The 17,925-nt window shown below is 32.5% G+C and overlaps 1 protein-coding gene across 1 annotated transcript; it reads left to right on the top strand.

Moving 5' to 3' along the window:
• The first annotated feature begins 195 nt into the window (after nucleotides 1-195).
• LOC127119249 (protein YELLOW LEAF 1, choloroplastic) lies at nucleotides 196-4,287 on the top strand. The gene is made up of 5 exons (XM_051049450.1): nucleotides 196-362; nucleotides 728-810; nucleotides 937-1,088; nucleotides 2,779-2,851; nucleotides 3,867-4,287. Exons 2-5 carry the CDS (start codon nucleotides 759-761, stop codon nucleotides 4,073-4,075), a joined length of 486 nt encoding a protein of 161 aa, XP_050905407.1. The 5' UTR covers nucleotides 196-362; nucleotides 728-758; the 3' UTR covers nucleotides 4,076-4,287.
• The last annotated feature ends 13,638 nt before the right edge of the window (nucleotides 4,288-17,925 follow it).

Raw genomic sequence — 17,925 nt, 5'->3', positions numbered from 1 at the left:
TCAAATTAATTAGGTGTATCAGATTTTTGAATTTTAAGAGGTTTTAACAAAAAAAAAATCTTTAAATTATAAAAGAGATAAAATTGTTTTATTTAAAAATGTAGGGGTGTGAGTTATAAGCGAAGGGGTGTTTGAGGGAAAAAAAATCAAGATATATGAAATTCACTCTAAGCCCAATCCATTCTTTTTGAAGAGGCCCATCATCACTACAATCATCATTCATCAAATACAGAAGATAAATACATTTCCAACATAGTTAGAGTCGCTTGTAAAATTTGCTTTGCATCAGAAACAAGTCGGAGTTGCAGAATTCAATTTGCCGGTAATCACAGGCGGAGTTGGCCGTCGGACGTTAGAAAAAGGTGAGAAATTCCGTCCATTTTTTTTCATTAAATTTTGAATATTTCTATTTTTCATTCTCTTTTGTAACGCGCGAGGATGTGATTTGCGGCAACGATAACCGCCTCTGGAAATCTCGAAGAGTCCTTTGGCCGCGAATTCGAGATTGCGCCCTAAATTGGCCGCAATTCCGCCCTAAAGTGGCGCGGTTCCCTAATTATTATGTAAATTCGCTGCTGTTGCACCCTAAATTGCTCGCTATTCTGCAATTGCTCCCTTATAAGATTGTGTGATTGCGCCCTATGTTGAAAAATGAATTCTCAACTTGTCAATATGTATATAGTATTTGAAACTCATAATTTGTTTTCTTGCCTGGTTATGCTAACAGCTAGGGTTGTTAACTTTTGATCATAACAAAGATGTTGACATCAATGCAAAGTTGTGTTGGCTCTTCGCCTCTATTGTTGCCAGGTACACTGGTTCTTTACATCTCAGTAGTTGATCTAGCTTTAGAACAATTAGGTTTTGAAAGTCATGTCTCTGAAGTTACATAAATCATTCATGGATATTCGTTTTTTGCCGTTTTCTCGTATGCAGCTAGTTGTACAAGTCAGGCTCAAGGGCAAATTAAGCAATTAGGGCCAAACATAGTTGGGATGCAGCCCTTACCATATAGAATCACAAAAGGAAAACTTCGGACTGCAACTTTTCAAAGTTCATCATCTCGATTCAAATGTGGTGCTGCTATGGTAAGGTTTTTCTTTTGGCATTTGTTATAACCTGTCGATTGATAGCTTTTCTTATGCTATATGTTATCCTTGTTGGAAAGGGTGAAAACAGCGTTTTTTGTTATTTGCTATATCAAACGATTTCTTTTTGAAAAGTTGGTAAAGTTCCCAAAGAAAACTGATAATTGATGAATATTATTTATCTTGCAAAGGGATCTTAACTCCTTACGATAGAAGAAAACCTGATTGAAAACATGGATAAAGTAGGAAAATAGATTTAAAAAACACCATAAAGAATGGTATCTAGGAGACTAGAGACTGCAACAAGCCGCCAGTCTGCAACCAAGGCCAGTGGTCAATGGCCACCAGATTTGCCCGAAATTTATGTTTCTGTACACCTAAGTGTTCAGATCTGTTTCTAATAAGAAACCTTTAGTGCAAAAGGTCTATGTTACGAGGGATAGGAGGGAACTATGAAGCACGAACACTGGAAACACGGCACCAAGGTTGTCAAAATCTCGATCTAGATCATAAAATCTTACGATTTTGCAATCTCACTCGCCCCCAGCAATCTAGATCTGAAGTGGAATCGTGTATTATTGCCAAATTGTGAAAAAGCAACAATTATGGTCCGGCGTCGGTCATTTTCCTGCAAATAGACTTGTCTACCAAAATATCATTTAAAAACACTTCAAATATATAGTATTATTTTTCGTTTCAGTAGTATCTTACTTTTTTGTTACAATTTTATGTTTTACGATCTTGCTACCCCCTCTCGATTTTACAAAAATAATTGAGTAAAATCTTCCGATCGTAGTTACAATTTTATGTTTCACAATCTTACTATACCCTCCCAATCTTGAAAACCTCGCACAACACCGACACTGACATGTCGACACCGGTGATAATTTAAAAAAAAAATTAAACGTAATCAAAGTATCCGTGTCGGTTTCGGACATCGACACTGACATGGACACACCTTTTTTCATAGGTGTCGGTGCTACAGAGGGAGGGAATGTTCATATAGAAATGTAACTAACACTTGATGAGCTGACAATATGTATCTATCTTACTGTACATCTAGATAAATGCGAGGGGGAGTGAATAGTGGGAGGTTGTCATTATTGTAAATTGTAATTCAAATTTGAGAGATTATGTGGCGGACTCTAGAAGGCTATCTCAATAATAATCATCTGTTCATTTAATTCTTGTTCTTTTCTTTTGATTTCTGTTGAATCCTATTACTTTGTCATCTATATCCTGTTCAGTCACATGCTGCAAACTGTTTACTCTGTTTCTCTTCTATTCTATCTGAATCCTCCACTTTAATCTCTTCCTAGTTCCAATGTCTTCATTGTCGCCTGTACCTCCGCCTTCCTACTCTCCTACTTATGCAGCTTCTCATTAGGCCCTTCACTCTTGAGTCGACTATTTTTCCCTCTTCCCCTTCTCATGTACACCTGCTCAAGGGCTCATGAGGTTGAGTTATTATTTTTAAGTAGAGAAGTTTTATGTTTTGTGTCGACTATTGAGTGATTCCCTGTATGTTTTGTTGATTGTTCTTTAGGCATTTCTTTTATATGGAAGTTAACACTGATGATATTCTGTCCTTCCTTACTATCCAAATCATGAAGAGTTTGTATTTTATTTGTGAATCATCATTTATAATAACAGAAACCTGATGTCTTGTATATGGTGTGCCTTTCTACAGAATGTTACATGCTATGCTGCTGGTGCAACCCAAACTGTAACCCGCAATGCTCGGACAATTACGGTTACTCCTGGTAATAACTCCAACTCAAAGAACTTATTCCAAAAATAATTGTTAGTTAAACTATAGATTGTGCTTAGATCGCTAAATACCATTGTTTGTCTTACACTGGGACAAACTGGAACAATTTAGTACCTTCCACTGTGTTGGCCTCTTCCATTTTTCATTCTAGTCATCATGTGCATATTCCATAGTCGATGTTTGCAAAAACAACATCAACAACCAAGCCTTATCCCAATAAGTGGGGTTAGCTAAAACATGAAGCCTTATCCATATTCCATAGTCAATGGTTTATGTATATAAATTTCATTCTTCATTCTTCTTCTTCCATACATTAGTGTGTCTTTGTTAAAATAACTAAATCAGTATGGAAGTGTAGCTTTTTTATGTTAGAAACATATGAATATTGTATAATTAAGGTATGCACACTCAAATGTTTGTTTCTTTCAAATATCAGTCCTTTGAAGTGCATAAAAAACAGTTTTATTGCATGTTTTCCTTTATGATCGATCATGCATCCAAGTGATTGGTATGATCTACAATCTCGTTGATTCAATGGAATATTATTGGGCAAAAGAAGATAGAGTCTCTGATTCCTTGGATGGTTTTGGCGCAGTTTTGTTGGCTTGATTTTCCCGTCTGAGTGTGTTTGTTTGATGGTTTCTTATGGAGGTTACATTTTATATACTCAAGCATATTTTGGTTTCTTTTGGGAGAGAACTTCTCTTATTCTGTTTCCCCCTACATATATAAAAGTCAATCAGTACTATTTTGTACAGAAACAGCTTACACATATCATGTAACTTGACTTTTCTAATGGCTGAATGCCAGAATACATAGATGGATGCTATTGAAATCCCAATCAGCTCTATTCATTAAACTTTAAGACACATTATTTGTGACATTAAGTACTCAGCAAATCTTCTTTCCACCTTCATGTCTTTTATTCTGAGTATGTTATGAATAATTATAAGTTCCATGTCTTTGTTATACAAATATAATTTGCTATCATTTTTCTGAAATGACAGACAAAGTGAAGAGCCCTAGACTTGATGACAATGGGCCTGGATTACCACCTCGTGACGATGATGGCAACGGTGGTAATGGAGGCGGCGGTGGTGGTAATTTTTCAGGTGGACTAGCCCTTTTGGGTATTCTTGGTGTCCTAGACATTCTTAAAGACATAGAGGGTGAATTGCAACGCAAAGTCAAAGATAGCAGATTTGATGAAGCTTGATAATTAGTCTCAACTGTGGTACCGAAATTACATATAGCAGATTTGATGAAGCTTGATAATTAGTCTCAACTGTGGTAGCGAAATTACATGTTACCTTGTTTTGTATAAAAAAGGATAATCAGACCTAGTTAATTCAATATGGTCCCAAATAATGAGATATGTAAAAAAACAAACACCTATTCCTAAATCTAAATGGAGTGAACTTAGAGTCATGGAACCGTTTCGATTATAGATTAGTTTGTAATCTTAGATTGTTTTCCCTTTTGGGTGAAACAGATCTTCTAATTCTTGTGGTGAAATTTAGTATTCATTCATGTGGTGTTAGAACCTGCATAAAATGCGGCATTTCATGGGGAAGTATTTTTTTTGATAATGTTTGATAGATTAGATTTGATCACATCACATAAGTTTCTGGGGGATGTTTTGTCACTGTTTTGTTGTGTAACCACTACTAGACTCATCTCATGTTTTTCTATTTGATGAGTGACAATTTTCACATGTTTGGTGGGTCTCTGTATTTTGTGTCATGAGTTGGACCCAGTGTTTTTTCTAGTCTTGTCCATTTAGATTTGATCAGATCACATGTTAGGGTTTGGCAATTATGCTAGATGGCCCCTATTTGGCTTCTAATTTTCTTATTGATTCTTTTGCTTGATTGTTCATCTTATAGGTTATTTTGATTGTTCTTCTATATATGGGTTCTCCTGTTTGGTTGTTTCTATTAACTTTGATTGTTATTTAGTATTTCTTATTTACTTTTTACTTTGTTATCTCCATTGTTAACACTTCAATTTTATGTTCGGTTATTTTAGAAATGGATTATAAAATGGTCAGAGTTTTCTTGTCACATCCTTGAAGTTTAAGACAGTATCAATAAGATTTAGCTTTGATTGAATGTTGTATTTCATAATGGAAAACGATTCTTTATGCTAATGGAAAGTTCAAATATGAATAACCTTTTTGATATGATATGCTTTTTCTCTTGATATGATATGATTTTTCTCTTCAACCTTTTTGATATTCGTGGTGCGTCTTATGGAGAAGATGTCCCTTTATATACTCAAGATGTCATTTTAAATACTCAAACGATCAAGTCAAGTTTATGACAATCGTAAGTGATTTTAAAAAATGTGTGATTTTAAAAAATAATGTGTATCTGAGATTGAATTGTTGTATATTTTTATAATTGAATTTTAAGATTTTGAGGCATTAGAACCTTATACTAAACACTTGACTTAAGAGAAAATGTTTGAACATCCTCTGATCGTTTAGAATGACATTATAATTGAATTTTAGGATTTTGAGGCGCATTAGAATCTTATAATAAACAATTGACTTATGGAAAAAATGTTAGAACATCCTCTAATCATTTGCCTGTCTCTAGGGATCAATCTCCTCTAATTATTTGTGTTACTCCTTCCGATCAATCTCCTCTAATCATTTGTGTTACTCCTTCCGTCCACAACGAATGATTTATTTGGGAAAGAGTGTATCCTAAAATAAATTATCCATTTTAATTTCTGATATATCTTTTTCAATTTTATTTCTAATTAATATTACTTTCATCGTTCAAATAAAAATATTTTAATAAAAATATCATTCTCTATTTCATTTTTTTTAATCTCTACAAAATGATAACAAAGAGGGAGCGCAAAGATAGATCTACATCAAGTTCATCGGAAACTAAAATTTTATTCAAAGAGAATTGCCTAAGTAGACTTGCATCATTGAATCTAATTGTTCATCTAATATAAAGGTCTTTTAAGATTTGACTAGCCTCAATTTAATACGATGTTAAGGTGTGATTGTTCTAAGATTCCAATGTTCCAAAATTTTCTGTAGATATAAATGCCTTCAATTGTTTGATAGAACCATTGGATTCATCCGACAGTTTCAAATAGATAGATGGACAAATAATGGATTACCAAACCGAAAAGCTTTTAAATAAATTCAATAAAATTACGTACATATTGGTTGTTGGTAGAAGACGAATCATGCTTGAATTTGGTGAAGGGTGAAACAATCAAGAAGTTTACAGTGACAAGGACTCTAGTGCAACACAATGGTGACTATGGTGGAAGACATTTTGATGTCCATTGATGTCAACATTGTCTCGTCAAACAGTTAAAAAAAATTATTTCAAAATATTCACAAATCTAGTAAGCACTTGTTTGGAGACAAAAGTTATACAACAAGTGACAAACTTTTATCTAAACTATATAAATTGAGATTTTCAAAACACAAAAATCCACTAGGCACCTCATGTTTGCCGAGGAACACATTTCCAAATCTTTGTATCTTTTCACTGTTGATTATAATTATATGATGACAGCTGAGTGAGGTGTACATAAATTTTCAAGCCCACCAAAATGGTAGGTTATGTGATGACAGCTGAGGTATACACAAATTTTCTTGTCAAACAACTGTTTTTTATTTCAAAAAGGGGAACATGATAATCAATTGGATTAGTGTACTAATCATACAATCAAGCACATTAAGAAAAAACCGTATATCACTTTTTGTAATTTTCAGTCAATGATGAGCTAAAGGTGAAACATATTTTGTCGTGTCAAATTCTTAGTGCTTGATCCATGCGATGCATGAGAATCTTTGTTATGATAAATCAACACTTCAAAGATAAAAGATTGGTGGGTACTCTTTTTTTGAACAAGGTGGGTGTCTACTTTGAGAACCTAGTTTTATATATTCTTCTTAATATACCAAATATTATAAGTCCTTTAAATTCTAAAATTGGATCAAATCATATAATTCACACACCTTTTACATTACTTTCTATTATTTTAGATTCTATGGTTCAAGCATGCAGTATTTTACATATTTATAATTTCTAGAACCCAATCATACATCATTCTACAAAAACTATTCAAAGGAGTTGTAACTATCTTAAAATCCAAAAAATAAAAATAATTTGATAAAATAAAAATAATTTGATTCTAAAATGATTTTAATTAAATCAATTCACTTTTTGCTGGTTTAAAATAGGTGTGTGAACAACTGAAACGGGGTAGAAAGAGAATGCTCATCCAATTAATTGATATATAGATTTGTGGAGCTCACCAAACGTGGATTTCGGCAGGACCCTTGATTTGATTTGGGCCTAAAATGTAAGGTGAAGTTTAAATCAAATATTAATGGGTTTGTCAACTCTCCCAGCAAGATGGTTCAACCCACAGTTCATGTCGAAGGATGAAAGATGTTAGAGGTCAATCAAAGAGGTTTTTAGAGATATCTAAGTCAAAAGAATTTGTCAAACCATTTTACTTCTCCTTTTTGCTTGCCCCTAAACATTGCAAACAAAAAGCCTAGAATTTGTCCACTCAATCCAATCCTTCTAAATCGTCCATGGAGAGATTATCAAGAGGATCAACCTTGTGTTGTGATTCTACTTATGATTCAGATGTCATCTTTGGAAATAAAATATTTTGGGCTAAGAGAGAATAATACGTGGCAATTAGGGTTTGGAAGAAGGCTACGAAATTAGGTGTAAGAGGCGAGGAAGAAGATAATGTGTATGTAAATAAAATCAGAGGAATAGAGAAACGAAATAAAAAAGGTCGTAGATTAAAGGAAGAAAAACCAAAGGTGCTCAATGAATATGCTTTCTTATAACAATCAGGGGTGTTGCAACTCTATCAAGAGGAAGTGCGTTCAACAAGCGATCACTAAAGGAATGGTGGATTTGTGTCTGTTCCAAGAAACTAAGATGCAAAGTATGAAGGAATCGTATGTGATCTTAATATGGGGAAACATAGATGTCGAATCGAAGACAAAGTGGACGAACGGTAGGTCTGAAGGTCTCATTATAATGTGGAAAGCAATAATTTTTAGGTTAACTTTAGTTTTGCAGAAGAAGGCTTTGTGGGGATTAACCTAGAGTGGAACGAAACACCTTATCTTATTGTAAACATATACTCATCTTGTTGCTTCCAAAAAAAGAGGAAGATGTAGCTCGATTTAAAAGAGCTCAAAAGAAAATTTCTAAATAGAGAATGATGTCTGGATGGTGACTCTAATGCTATCAAGATGGTGAGGGAAAGGAAAGGTATTAATGCTCAAATAAAAAAAATTAAATCCTTGAATTCATTGAATTCATAAACATCATAGATTTGGTAGACATTCCTGCAATTGAAAGCAATTTCACTTGGTTTAATAAAGACGAGAGCGTCATGAGTATGTTAGATAAGTTCCTTTTATAATAAGTCATTATTGAGAAGTGAGGGTTAGATGGGCAATATTTTAAAAGTAGAGAAGTATCAGATCATTGTCTGATTTGGATCAGGGCTAATTGAACAAATTGAGGTCCCAAAGGTATTCAATTGTTGGTTTTAACACCCTGGGTTATTTCTTTTATGGAAGAGGCTTGGGATTTGTGAAATGCAAGAATACTTATGTGTTTAAATAAAATCTTAAATATCTGAAAGCAAGTATAAGATCTTGGAACTATGAAGTATTTGGGAAAATGGACCTGGGAGTAGAAAAGGCTATCAAGGACTTGGATGTTCTTGATAATGTTGTGGAAAATGATATATAACATTGTATGTTTGATGTAGTAGGAAAAAATAAAAGGATTACAACAAGGTTTGACAGAGCTTACAACACAAAGAAGCAATGCTAAGGCAAAAATCTAGATGTAGATGAATTTGTGAAGGAGACTTAAATTCGAAATTATTTCATTCAACAATGAATAAGAGCTATAAAGGGAATGATATTGTGGCCATATACCGAGATATAATATTGATTACGAAAGTGGAATATATTAAATTGGAAGTTCACAGTAACTTCAAAACAAGTTTCAGGAGCTTAAGTTTCATAGACCAAGGTTGTATGGGGGTGATGTTTAAACAACATTCTGATGCAAATAGTTTTAGTCTCGAGGGACCTTTATCTCTTGAAGATATTAAGGAGGTGGTCTGGTTTTGTAATGGTGAGAAAATCCTTGGGTCAAATGGTTTTAACATGGGATTCTTTAAAAAATGTTGGGATGTCATCAAGGGGATATGTTTGCTTGTGTAAATGAGTTTTACACCAATGCATATCTGCATAAGGCCATGACAACTTCCTTCTTGGACTTAATCCCAAAAACTCATAACCCTCAAAACATAAGTGAGTATAGACATATCTGTCTTGTGGGGAATGTGTACATAATCATTGCAGAACTACTAGCAAGGAGATTGAAGAAGGTGATTTGGGCTCTTATTTCCATTTGTCATACATCCTTTATTTCTAAAAGGAAAATGTTGGGTGAAGTATAAGTTATCAATGAAATTGTGGATTATGCAAGAAGCAATAAGAAAAAATGATTTTTGTTCAAGGTGGACTTCGAAAAGGCATATGTAGTGTGTCTTGGGACTATCCTAGATACATTATGAAGTGAATGAGATCCAGATGTATATAGTTGAAGTATATGAATGTGTATGTTTTCAAATTCCATGTCAATCTTAGTAAATGGCATCCCTACCATGGATTTTCAATCAAAGGGAGATCTGCGTTAGGAGGAATCTCTGTCCCCACTCATGTTTCTTCTTGAAACAGAAGGAATTGCAAGATTGATGCAAAATGCTACTCAATTAGGTGAGTTCCATATCTTCAAAGTCATATAGGACATCTAATTAGAGTTGTCACAATTTACAAATGATATGGTAGTTATGGGTGAGGGATCGTGGGAGAATCTTTGGAGTATCAAGGCAATGTTGCTAGGCTTTAAGATGGCATCGTGCTTATGTGTGGTTTTTTTCAAAAGCAAAATCATAGGAGTCCATCTAAAGGAAATGTTCTTGGAAATTGCTTCATATTTCCTCTCTTATGGCATTAGTTATATTCCTTTTATGTTTCTCGGAATCCCAATAGGAGATAATCATAGGAGAAGGGAAACCTGGACACCAATTTTGTCTAAAACCCGTAGTAGACTATCAGGGTTGAAATGCAAGATCATATTTATAGGTGGTCGTGTTGTGCTTCTGAATTTAGTGTTGACTACTATCCCAATCTAACTCTTCTCTTTCTACAAAGCTCCCAAAGCTATTAGTTTTAATATAAAGAATGTACAACGTGATTTCTTATGGTGAAGGCATGAAGACAAAAGGAGAATTAATTGGGTTTGTTGGGCTAAGGTGTAAAAGTACAAGAAATATTGAGGCTTAGGTGTCAATAATTATGATAGGTTCAACTTAGATTTGTTGAGTAAATGATATTGGAGGATTCTCAATGAACCTAAGTCTGTTTGGCCAGCTCTCCTGTGACATATATATGGTGAGATTAAGCCAAAGATTCTTGATGTAAACTAGGTTGTTAATAATATAAATGATTCTTTATGGCAGAGGGATTTGAGGCAACTATGAGGATCTTGGATGGAGGAACATAGCTGGTTTTGGAGTTGTGTTTCTTACAAATTGGGTAATTATCAACCTATTAATTTCTGGAGGTACATGTGGTTAGGGCCTGAATCAGTGAGCCATGTTTTTCAAGCTTATTCTTGTGTGTGCATCAAGCCACGTTCAAAATGTCTGATATGGAATGGTGGCAGGATGAGACTTAGGGGTGGAATCTGGATTTTAATACCAATAAATTATCAAATTTAGAAGGCCAAGATCTTGAAGGTTTATTGAGAATTCTGCAAGGATTCCAATCAAGGACTGATCATGAAGATAACTTTGTATGGTGGACAAATTCTTCTGGTTTTTTTGTTAAAGCAAGTTTTACTAGATTGGAAGAGATTGCTAATATGGATACACTTTAAGATGAGAATTTACTTAGCGATTTGGATGTGTTGTGAAAAACAAATATTCCAAGTAAAAAGCAAGTGTTTGGTTGGAGCTATTACAAAATAGGCTTCCGATCAGAGTTGAATTAGAGAATATATGGGTCTTAAGTGGAATTCATAATTTAGTTTGTCCAATTTATCATGGTCCTAAAGAAACTTCCATGCATTTGTTTCTAATATGTCCTTTAGCAACACAAGTTTGGAAAGAAGATACATTGTTGGTCTGGTATTCACAAGAGGGTCGAATTAGATTCAGTGGTGCATTAGTTAAGGTGGTTTATGAAATTTATGAAGAGAAAAGTTAATTGAAGAACATGCAAATCTTGATTTGGATGCTAGTGTGTTGGTCCATATGATTGTGTAGAAATGAATCTCTCTTTAAAGGAGGCCATAAGGATGTGGTTGAAATAGTGAAGTTGGAAAAGAGTGTGTCTTGAGAATGGTTTGTCACAAGACACAAAGGGGTTGACAACTTCATGTTGGTTGGATTGATGTACAAAATATTTGAATTGTATCTCCAAGTAAGGAATTAGGTTTCACTTATAATTTTTTTGTAATTTTATCTTGTCTTCTTTAGTTAGTGTTTGGCTGGTTTTCTTATTTTTAGATTGAGTATCTCTTATATTCTTCTTTAATACATATTCATTTTCTCATAAAAAAAATTATTATTTACTTTTTTTTTTAGAATTTGAAATAAATCAAAAATTCTTTTAAATAAAAATAATAATCATGAGAAAAGACATTCACTTAAAATATTGCAAGAGGCTTTTTGCTTTTCATCAATCTCAATAAATAAATAATATATATATATATATATATATATATATATATATATATATATATATATATATATATATATATATATATATATATATACATTAAATTGAATCTAATCTAATGGTTAAATTAACTTTTTACTTAATTAACCATTAGATTAGATTCAATTCAAAGACTATGATTTGGAATAAATTAAAAAAAACTTAATCTTGGAATAAAGTAAAAATAGTTAGCTTTTTACTTAATTTTTGTGTTAAAGAAGATGAGTTTATGCATGTTCGCTAGGCGAGCATTCAACGAGGCCAAGAAAAGCTCGCTCAGCGAGCCTAAAGAAAAACATGGCAGAGAAATTCAAAGTTCAGAATTAAAGAAAGTTTCAACATTAAAAAATTAACACTTTCGCTAAGCGAGCCTTAGTGGAGTTCAAGCGAAGAGAAACAAAAAGTTTGGAAAATCAAAACTCATCACTTTTGCTAAGCGAACAGTAGCGAGCAACTAGAGAAGAGAAACAAAATGTTTTTAGAATCAGAATTCAACACTTTCGCTTAGCGAGGGGTAGCGAGGAGGAAGCGAGATGACTCTCTTAGCGAGCCATATTTCGCTAAGCGAAGACAGGCGGTTCAACAAAAGTTGGTTTAAGAATTCTTCATGAAGAAGTAGAGTTATTTCGCTAAGCGAGGCATTAGTTCGCTAAGCGAATACAACATAAAACAAATCTATAAATAGGCACAAAAACATAGCATTTGGGATCATCTTGTTTTTAAGTATTCTAATAGCATAGAATAGAAAGCAAGAGAGGGAGATTGAGGGATATGATCTTGATATACATCAATTGTCGGGAAATCACTGTTGATGCTCATTCATCTCAATTTCTCCATTTTGAATCAAGTTCCCATTGATGATGGATAACTAACTCTTCTCTCTTGTTGGGATTTGATGTAATCCATCAAACCGTATGTATATTTATTGATCATACCATTATATAATCCAGTTATTTATAACTATCAATGCTATCTTTGTTTTTATTGATTAAATTCTCGGATTAGAATTGTTATTTAAAAATACTTTCAAATCTTGATCTAGGATAACATTTATTAAACTATAATTACTAGATATATATTTAGAGTTTAATATTCACTAAAGTATTAAGTCTTAAGGCTACTTGATTGTTTAATAGATTGAGATATCATCGATTAAACAATCTGTTAGAAATCTTAGTAGAAGTTTAGACATAAACACTGTTGTGAGTGATACATAAAGATAATAATGAATATCCGTGTTATATATAAGAATGGTCAATGAATACATACACATTCAGGGGATGAAACCTAATCCCAACAAGTTCTCTTATATGTGAAACTCTTTTTATCAAATATCGTCTTATATTTTTTTACTTTTACAATTAAAACAACTTCTGATTTCGTACTTAAAACCTATTAACTGTTGAACGGTCGTGATATCGCATCAGTCCTTGTGGATACGATAAAAAAATAATTATGTTTGATTACTAAACATTAGAAACCTATACATCAATTTTGTCTAAAATTCATATTAGACTATCAGGGTGGAAATGCAAGATCATCTCTATAGGTGGCCGTGATGTGCTTCTGAATTCACTGTTGACTACTATCTCTTCTTTTTCTACAAAGCTCCTAAAGATATTATTTAAGATATAGATAATGTACAATGTGCTTTCTTTTGGGGAGGGAATGAAGACAATACGAGAATTAACTGGGTTTGTTGGGCTAAGGTGTAAAAGTCCAAGAAAGATGGAGGCTTAGGTGTCAATAATTGCGAGAGATTCAACGTAGCCTTGTTGAGTAAATGGCATTGGAGGATTCTCAATGAACCAAAGCGAGTTTGGTTAGCTTTCTTGTCACATAGATATGATGAGATTAAGGCAAATATTCTTGATGCAAACTAGGTTGTTAACAATAGAAATGATTCTTTATGGTGAAGGAATTTGAGGCAACTAGGCGGGTCTTAGATGGAGGAACATAACTGGTTTGGTAATTGTGTTTCTTGCAAATTATTGGGTAATGGTAAATCTATTGATTTCTAGAGGTACATGTGGTTAGGGCATGAATCAAGGATCTATTTATTTCCAAGCTTATTCTTGCGTGTGCATAAAGCTAGGTCCAAAGTGGTCTGATATGGGATGGTGGCAAAATGAGACTTAGGTGTGGAATTTCGATTTTAATACCAATCAATTATTAGATTTAGAAGGCCAAAATCTTGAAGGTTTATTCTGCGAGGAGTCCAACCAAGGCAGGATCATGAAATTCTTTTGATTTTTCTGGTAAAGCAAGTTTGACTAGATTGAAAGAGATTGCTAATGTCGATACATTTTTGGATGAGAGTTTACTTAGAGATTTAGATGTGTTATGAAAAACAAATATTCCAAGTAAAAATCAAGTACTTGGTTGGAGACTATGACTGAATAAGGTTCCAACCAGAGTTGGATTAACAAATATATGAGTCTTAAGTGAAAGGAATAATTTAGTTTGCCTGCTTTGCCTTGGTTCGGAAAAAACTTCCATGCACATGTTCCTAAGATGTCCTTTAGAAACACAAGTTTAAAAGGAGATACATTATTGACTTGGTATTCACAAAAGGGCGAATTGGATTCAATGGTGCACAAATTGATTTCTTTTTAAATCTTTAGATTGTATCTCCATATAAGAAATTAAATTCCCCTATGAATTTTCGTCATTTTGTCTTGTTTTCTTTAGTTAGTATTTGACTAATTTATCTTATTTTTAGGTTGAGTATCCCTTATTCTCTTCTTTAATATATATTCATTTGTTCATAATAAAATTACTATTTACTTTAATTTGAAATAATCAAAACTCTTTTAAATTAAAATAAGAATTTTGTGAAAAAATATTCACTCAAAAAAATCGTAAGTCTCTCTCTCTCTCTCTCTCTCTCGTCTCTCTCTCTCTCGCTCTCTCTCTCTCTCTCTCTCTCTCGCTCTCTCTCTCTCTCTCTCTCTCTCTCTCTCTCTCTCTCTCTCTCTCTCTCTCTCTCTCTCTCTCTCTCTCTCTCTTCTCTCTCTCTCTCTCTCTCTCTCTCTCTCTCTCTCTCTCTCTCTCTCTCATCTCTCTCTCTATCTATATATTATAGATATATATTATATATATATATTATATATATATATATATATATATATCTATATATATATATATATATATATATATATATATATATATATATATATATATATATATATATATATATATATATATATATATATATCTATATATAGATATATATATATATATATATATCTATATATATATATATATATCTATATATATATATATATATATATATATACTAGAATAATATATGCATGACAGCACCCAGAAAAAAAAAAGCTTTACAGCTTATGAACTGGCTAGAGATTTCCGTATTTTTCTTTTAACAATGTTCTGTTCAATGTTGTTACAAAGAGAAACACAACTTTTTTTATTACCAATTAAAATAATTTACTTTATGGCGAAAATTAGCATGGTAAGGTAGGAGTTAATACTGACTTATGTTAATAATTGAGAGAGTTTCTAAATGTTACTAAAATATATTAAAATAATGATTTTCTTAATGTATTTTAACTGACAAATCATTCCAATAAATCTTTGCGCATTAGGAGGGGGATCGAGAAAATCCACCTGCTATATGACCATATCTAAAGCTAACCATTAATTTTAGAACATTAAATTATTTATTAAATTAATATAGTGCATGTGTTTTTGACTGAAAAAAAATAGTAAATTAAAAAACAAATGCTAAAACAAGACTATAAGTACTAAAAAAATATATTACATGAATAAATTTTGAAGAAAAAATATGACAAAATAAAAAGGCTTAAATCAATATATTTTTGTAAAAGTATGTATTTAGTAATTAAATAATATGGTGTATATTTTCGTGTGAAATTGTTAATGGTAATACCATAGACAAACACATAGGACAATTAAAAAGAAAAAGTGATTATGATCGATGAGCATAGAAAGAAGCAAAAAGAATACTAGTATTGTTAAAAAGAAAGAAGAAAACAAATTAAGGAGCAGTCTAGCCAGAGTAAGTGAGTGACTGCAGCTAGTTGCTATTGAAAGTTCTCTCCCACTTGCTACGGTTCATGTGTTTTTCTCTTTTCAACTTCTTCTAAGTATTTGTTTGTCTACAGCTATAGGAGACATGGAGACCCCACAAAGATGAAAAAGAATGTGGAGACAGAGTAAAGAGATAGATATATGTTGGCTCTAAAAAGATTCCAAAACTATATTGGGTTAAAGCATGTGTGAATGATTAGAACTTTGGATTGTATTAGGTGTGACTTAAGTTTCATTAGGTTTCTTAATTGTCGTGTTTATTGGTTTTTTAGTCTTGTATAATTGTGTGTCTTCTCTAATCTAGTTTTCTAACGTATCACAAAAAAAATAATTAAATGAGATATTAAATCCCCGCCCGGATGTCAATCGGGTCGAACACAAATGAGAATATCTCTATGATTCATTAGATGAGATTATAAAAGATCTCTTACAGTTTAATCCAAAGTTTTGGATTAGAATTCATTCCTGAACATGTAGTAATGTGATTTTTTTTTTAAAAACACCTTTGTCGTCTATTATGGTCCTCCGTGACCCAATGGTTATTCTTTCTAGCAGCACATAAAGAATACTCGACTTTTATAAAAAAATGTTAATTGGACGAGAAGTGGGAATACCCTCTGGTCCACTGATTTGCTATCCAAAATGCATGATACTTATTATGAGGAGACTCCATCCACATTCTTTGAAAGAAAGGTTGCATAGAACTTAGGGGTGGTAAAACGGGTTGGCGTCGACCATGTCCAATTTGTCTACAATTTTTTGCAGGATAGACCAATATTTTAGGCCAACACTCACTAATATGGCCGCTCTGTCCATTCCTATTTTTTAAGGACTTTTGCATGCGCACACATTTATATAAATTTTTGCATTTTTAACCTTAAATGCAGTTTCAACAAAACCGTCCTGCTCCATCCTATTTTTTTTAGGACGGATAAGAATTTTAGACCCATACTCTTAACTATGTCCGTCACCCCACTTTTTTTTTTTTTTGGATTTTTACTAAACGGAATTAAACGGTGCAGACATACCTGATTGCCACCCGAACTCACTCGATGATATGTTTGCTGAAAAGCTATACTAACATAAATACTTCAACAAATTACAACAAAAATAATAATTGGTACTCCCTATAAAATATTATCCATGGCCAATATAATTCAACCAAAGCTGGTCCTCTAGGATGTGATACTAGAATGATACAGCTCATATATAGACAAAGAAAGTTATTGCCTTTGATCATCACAACTAGATACCATGCCACCATATAAGCACTATTGACTGGCTTTTTTTTATCGTCTAATGCATACAAAATTCAAGTCACATAAAGTTTTTTCTTCTTCTTTTCTTTCTGGGCTACAACAGTGATAACTCAAACAAGGTGCAACGAGGCACCATGTGATGTGTCCAAAAACAATAGATTCCCTTTGTTTCATTATGACTTGTGTTTATTTAACATTGCTTGTTTCAATTAGATAGAGATATGTTTGTGTCGGGTGTTACATCGTTTGTTCGTGGACAAGATAATTAAATTACTCAAGTCATTTCAATTTTTGGTGTCTTACAAATTATTCAACTACTCATCAATGGAATTAAACGAAAGTGTTAAATTTCAACACCTAAAAAAGTTGTAAAAATTAATATTTTGAAGCTTGTTTGGATTTTGATTGCAATAATGTAGAAATCTTGTCTTGTGTTAAATAATGCAATTTGCACGATTGCAAAGTCTCTTTCGTCGATTATTAGACTCACTTTCCTAGCTAACTGATTGATTTCTCTATGTGGATCTCTTAAGATTTATGATGGTTTATTATCCTTAAATGAATGGATCTCATTCTCTTATATTCTTTGAATATTGAATAATTTTTATTATATCGTGCACAATTTGTTATTTTTAATTGTTTAGGGTTTAGCAAATCAATTTTTTTAATCCAAATTGTTTAGAAAGTTTCTCTACTATAGTCGTAACCAAATTATTATTACCAAGTTTTTTCAAAATAAAAGTAATTATCACAATCTCAATCACTAATTATATGCACATAAATAAAATTTAGACGAAATATTTAAAACACATTTGAATACATTTCATTTTTATGTTGGTTTACAATCAAACATCTCACTAAAATTAACCAATTTAGACACACCATCATTATGCATCTTCAATATTTCAAAATTATTGA

This window comes from Lathyrus oleraceus, chromosome 2 (assembly GCF_024323335.1).
Source record: "Lathyrus oleraceus cultivar Zhongwan6 chromosome 2, CAAS_Psat_ZW6_1.0, whole genome shotgun sequence".
NCBI lineage: Eukaryota > Viridiplantae > Streptophyta > Magnoliopsida > Fabales > Fabaceae > Lathyrus > Lathyrus oleraceus.
Note: the sequence above shows the minus strand (reverse complement) of the source record. Positions and strands in the feature narration are given on the sequence as shown.

Excerpts from the sequence above, each read along its gene's own strand:
- LOC127119249 (XM_051049450.1), top strand. The coding sequence starts at position 759 with ATGTTGACATCAATGCAAAGTTGTGTTGGCTCTTCGCCTCTATTGTTG. Across the intron at positions 811-936 it reads TTCGCCTCTATTGTTGCCAG|CTAGTTGTACAAGTCAGGCT; the intron begins GTACACTGGTTC and ends TCTCGTATGCAG. Across the intron at positions 2,852-3,866 it reads GACAATTACGGTTACTCCTG|ACAAAGTGAAGAGCCCTAGA; the intron begins GTAATAACTCCA and ends CTGAAATGACAG.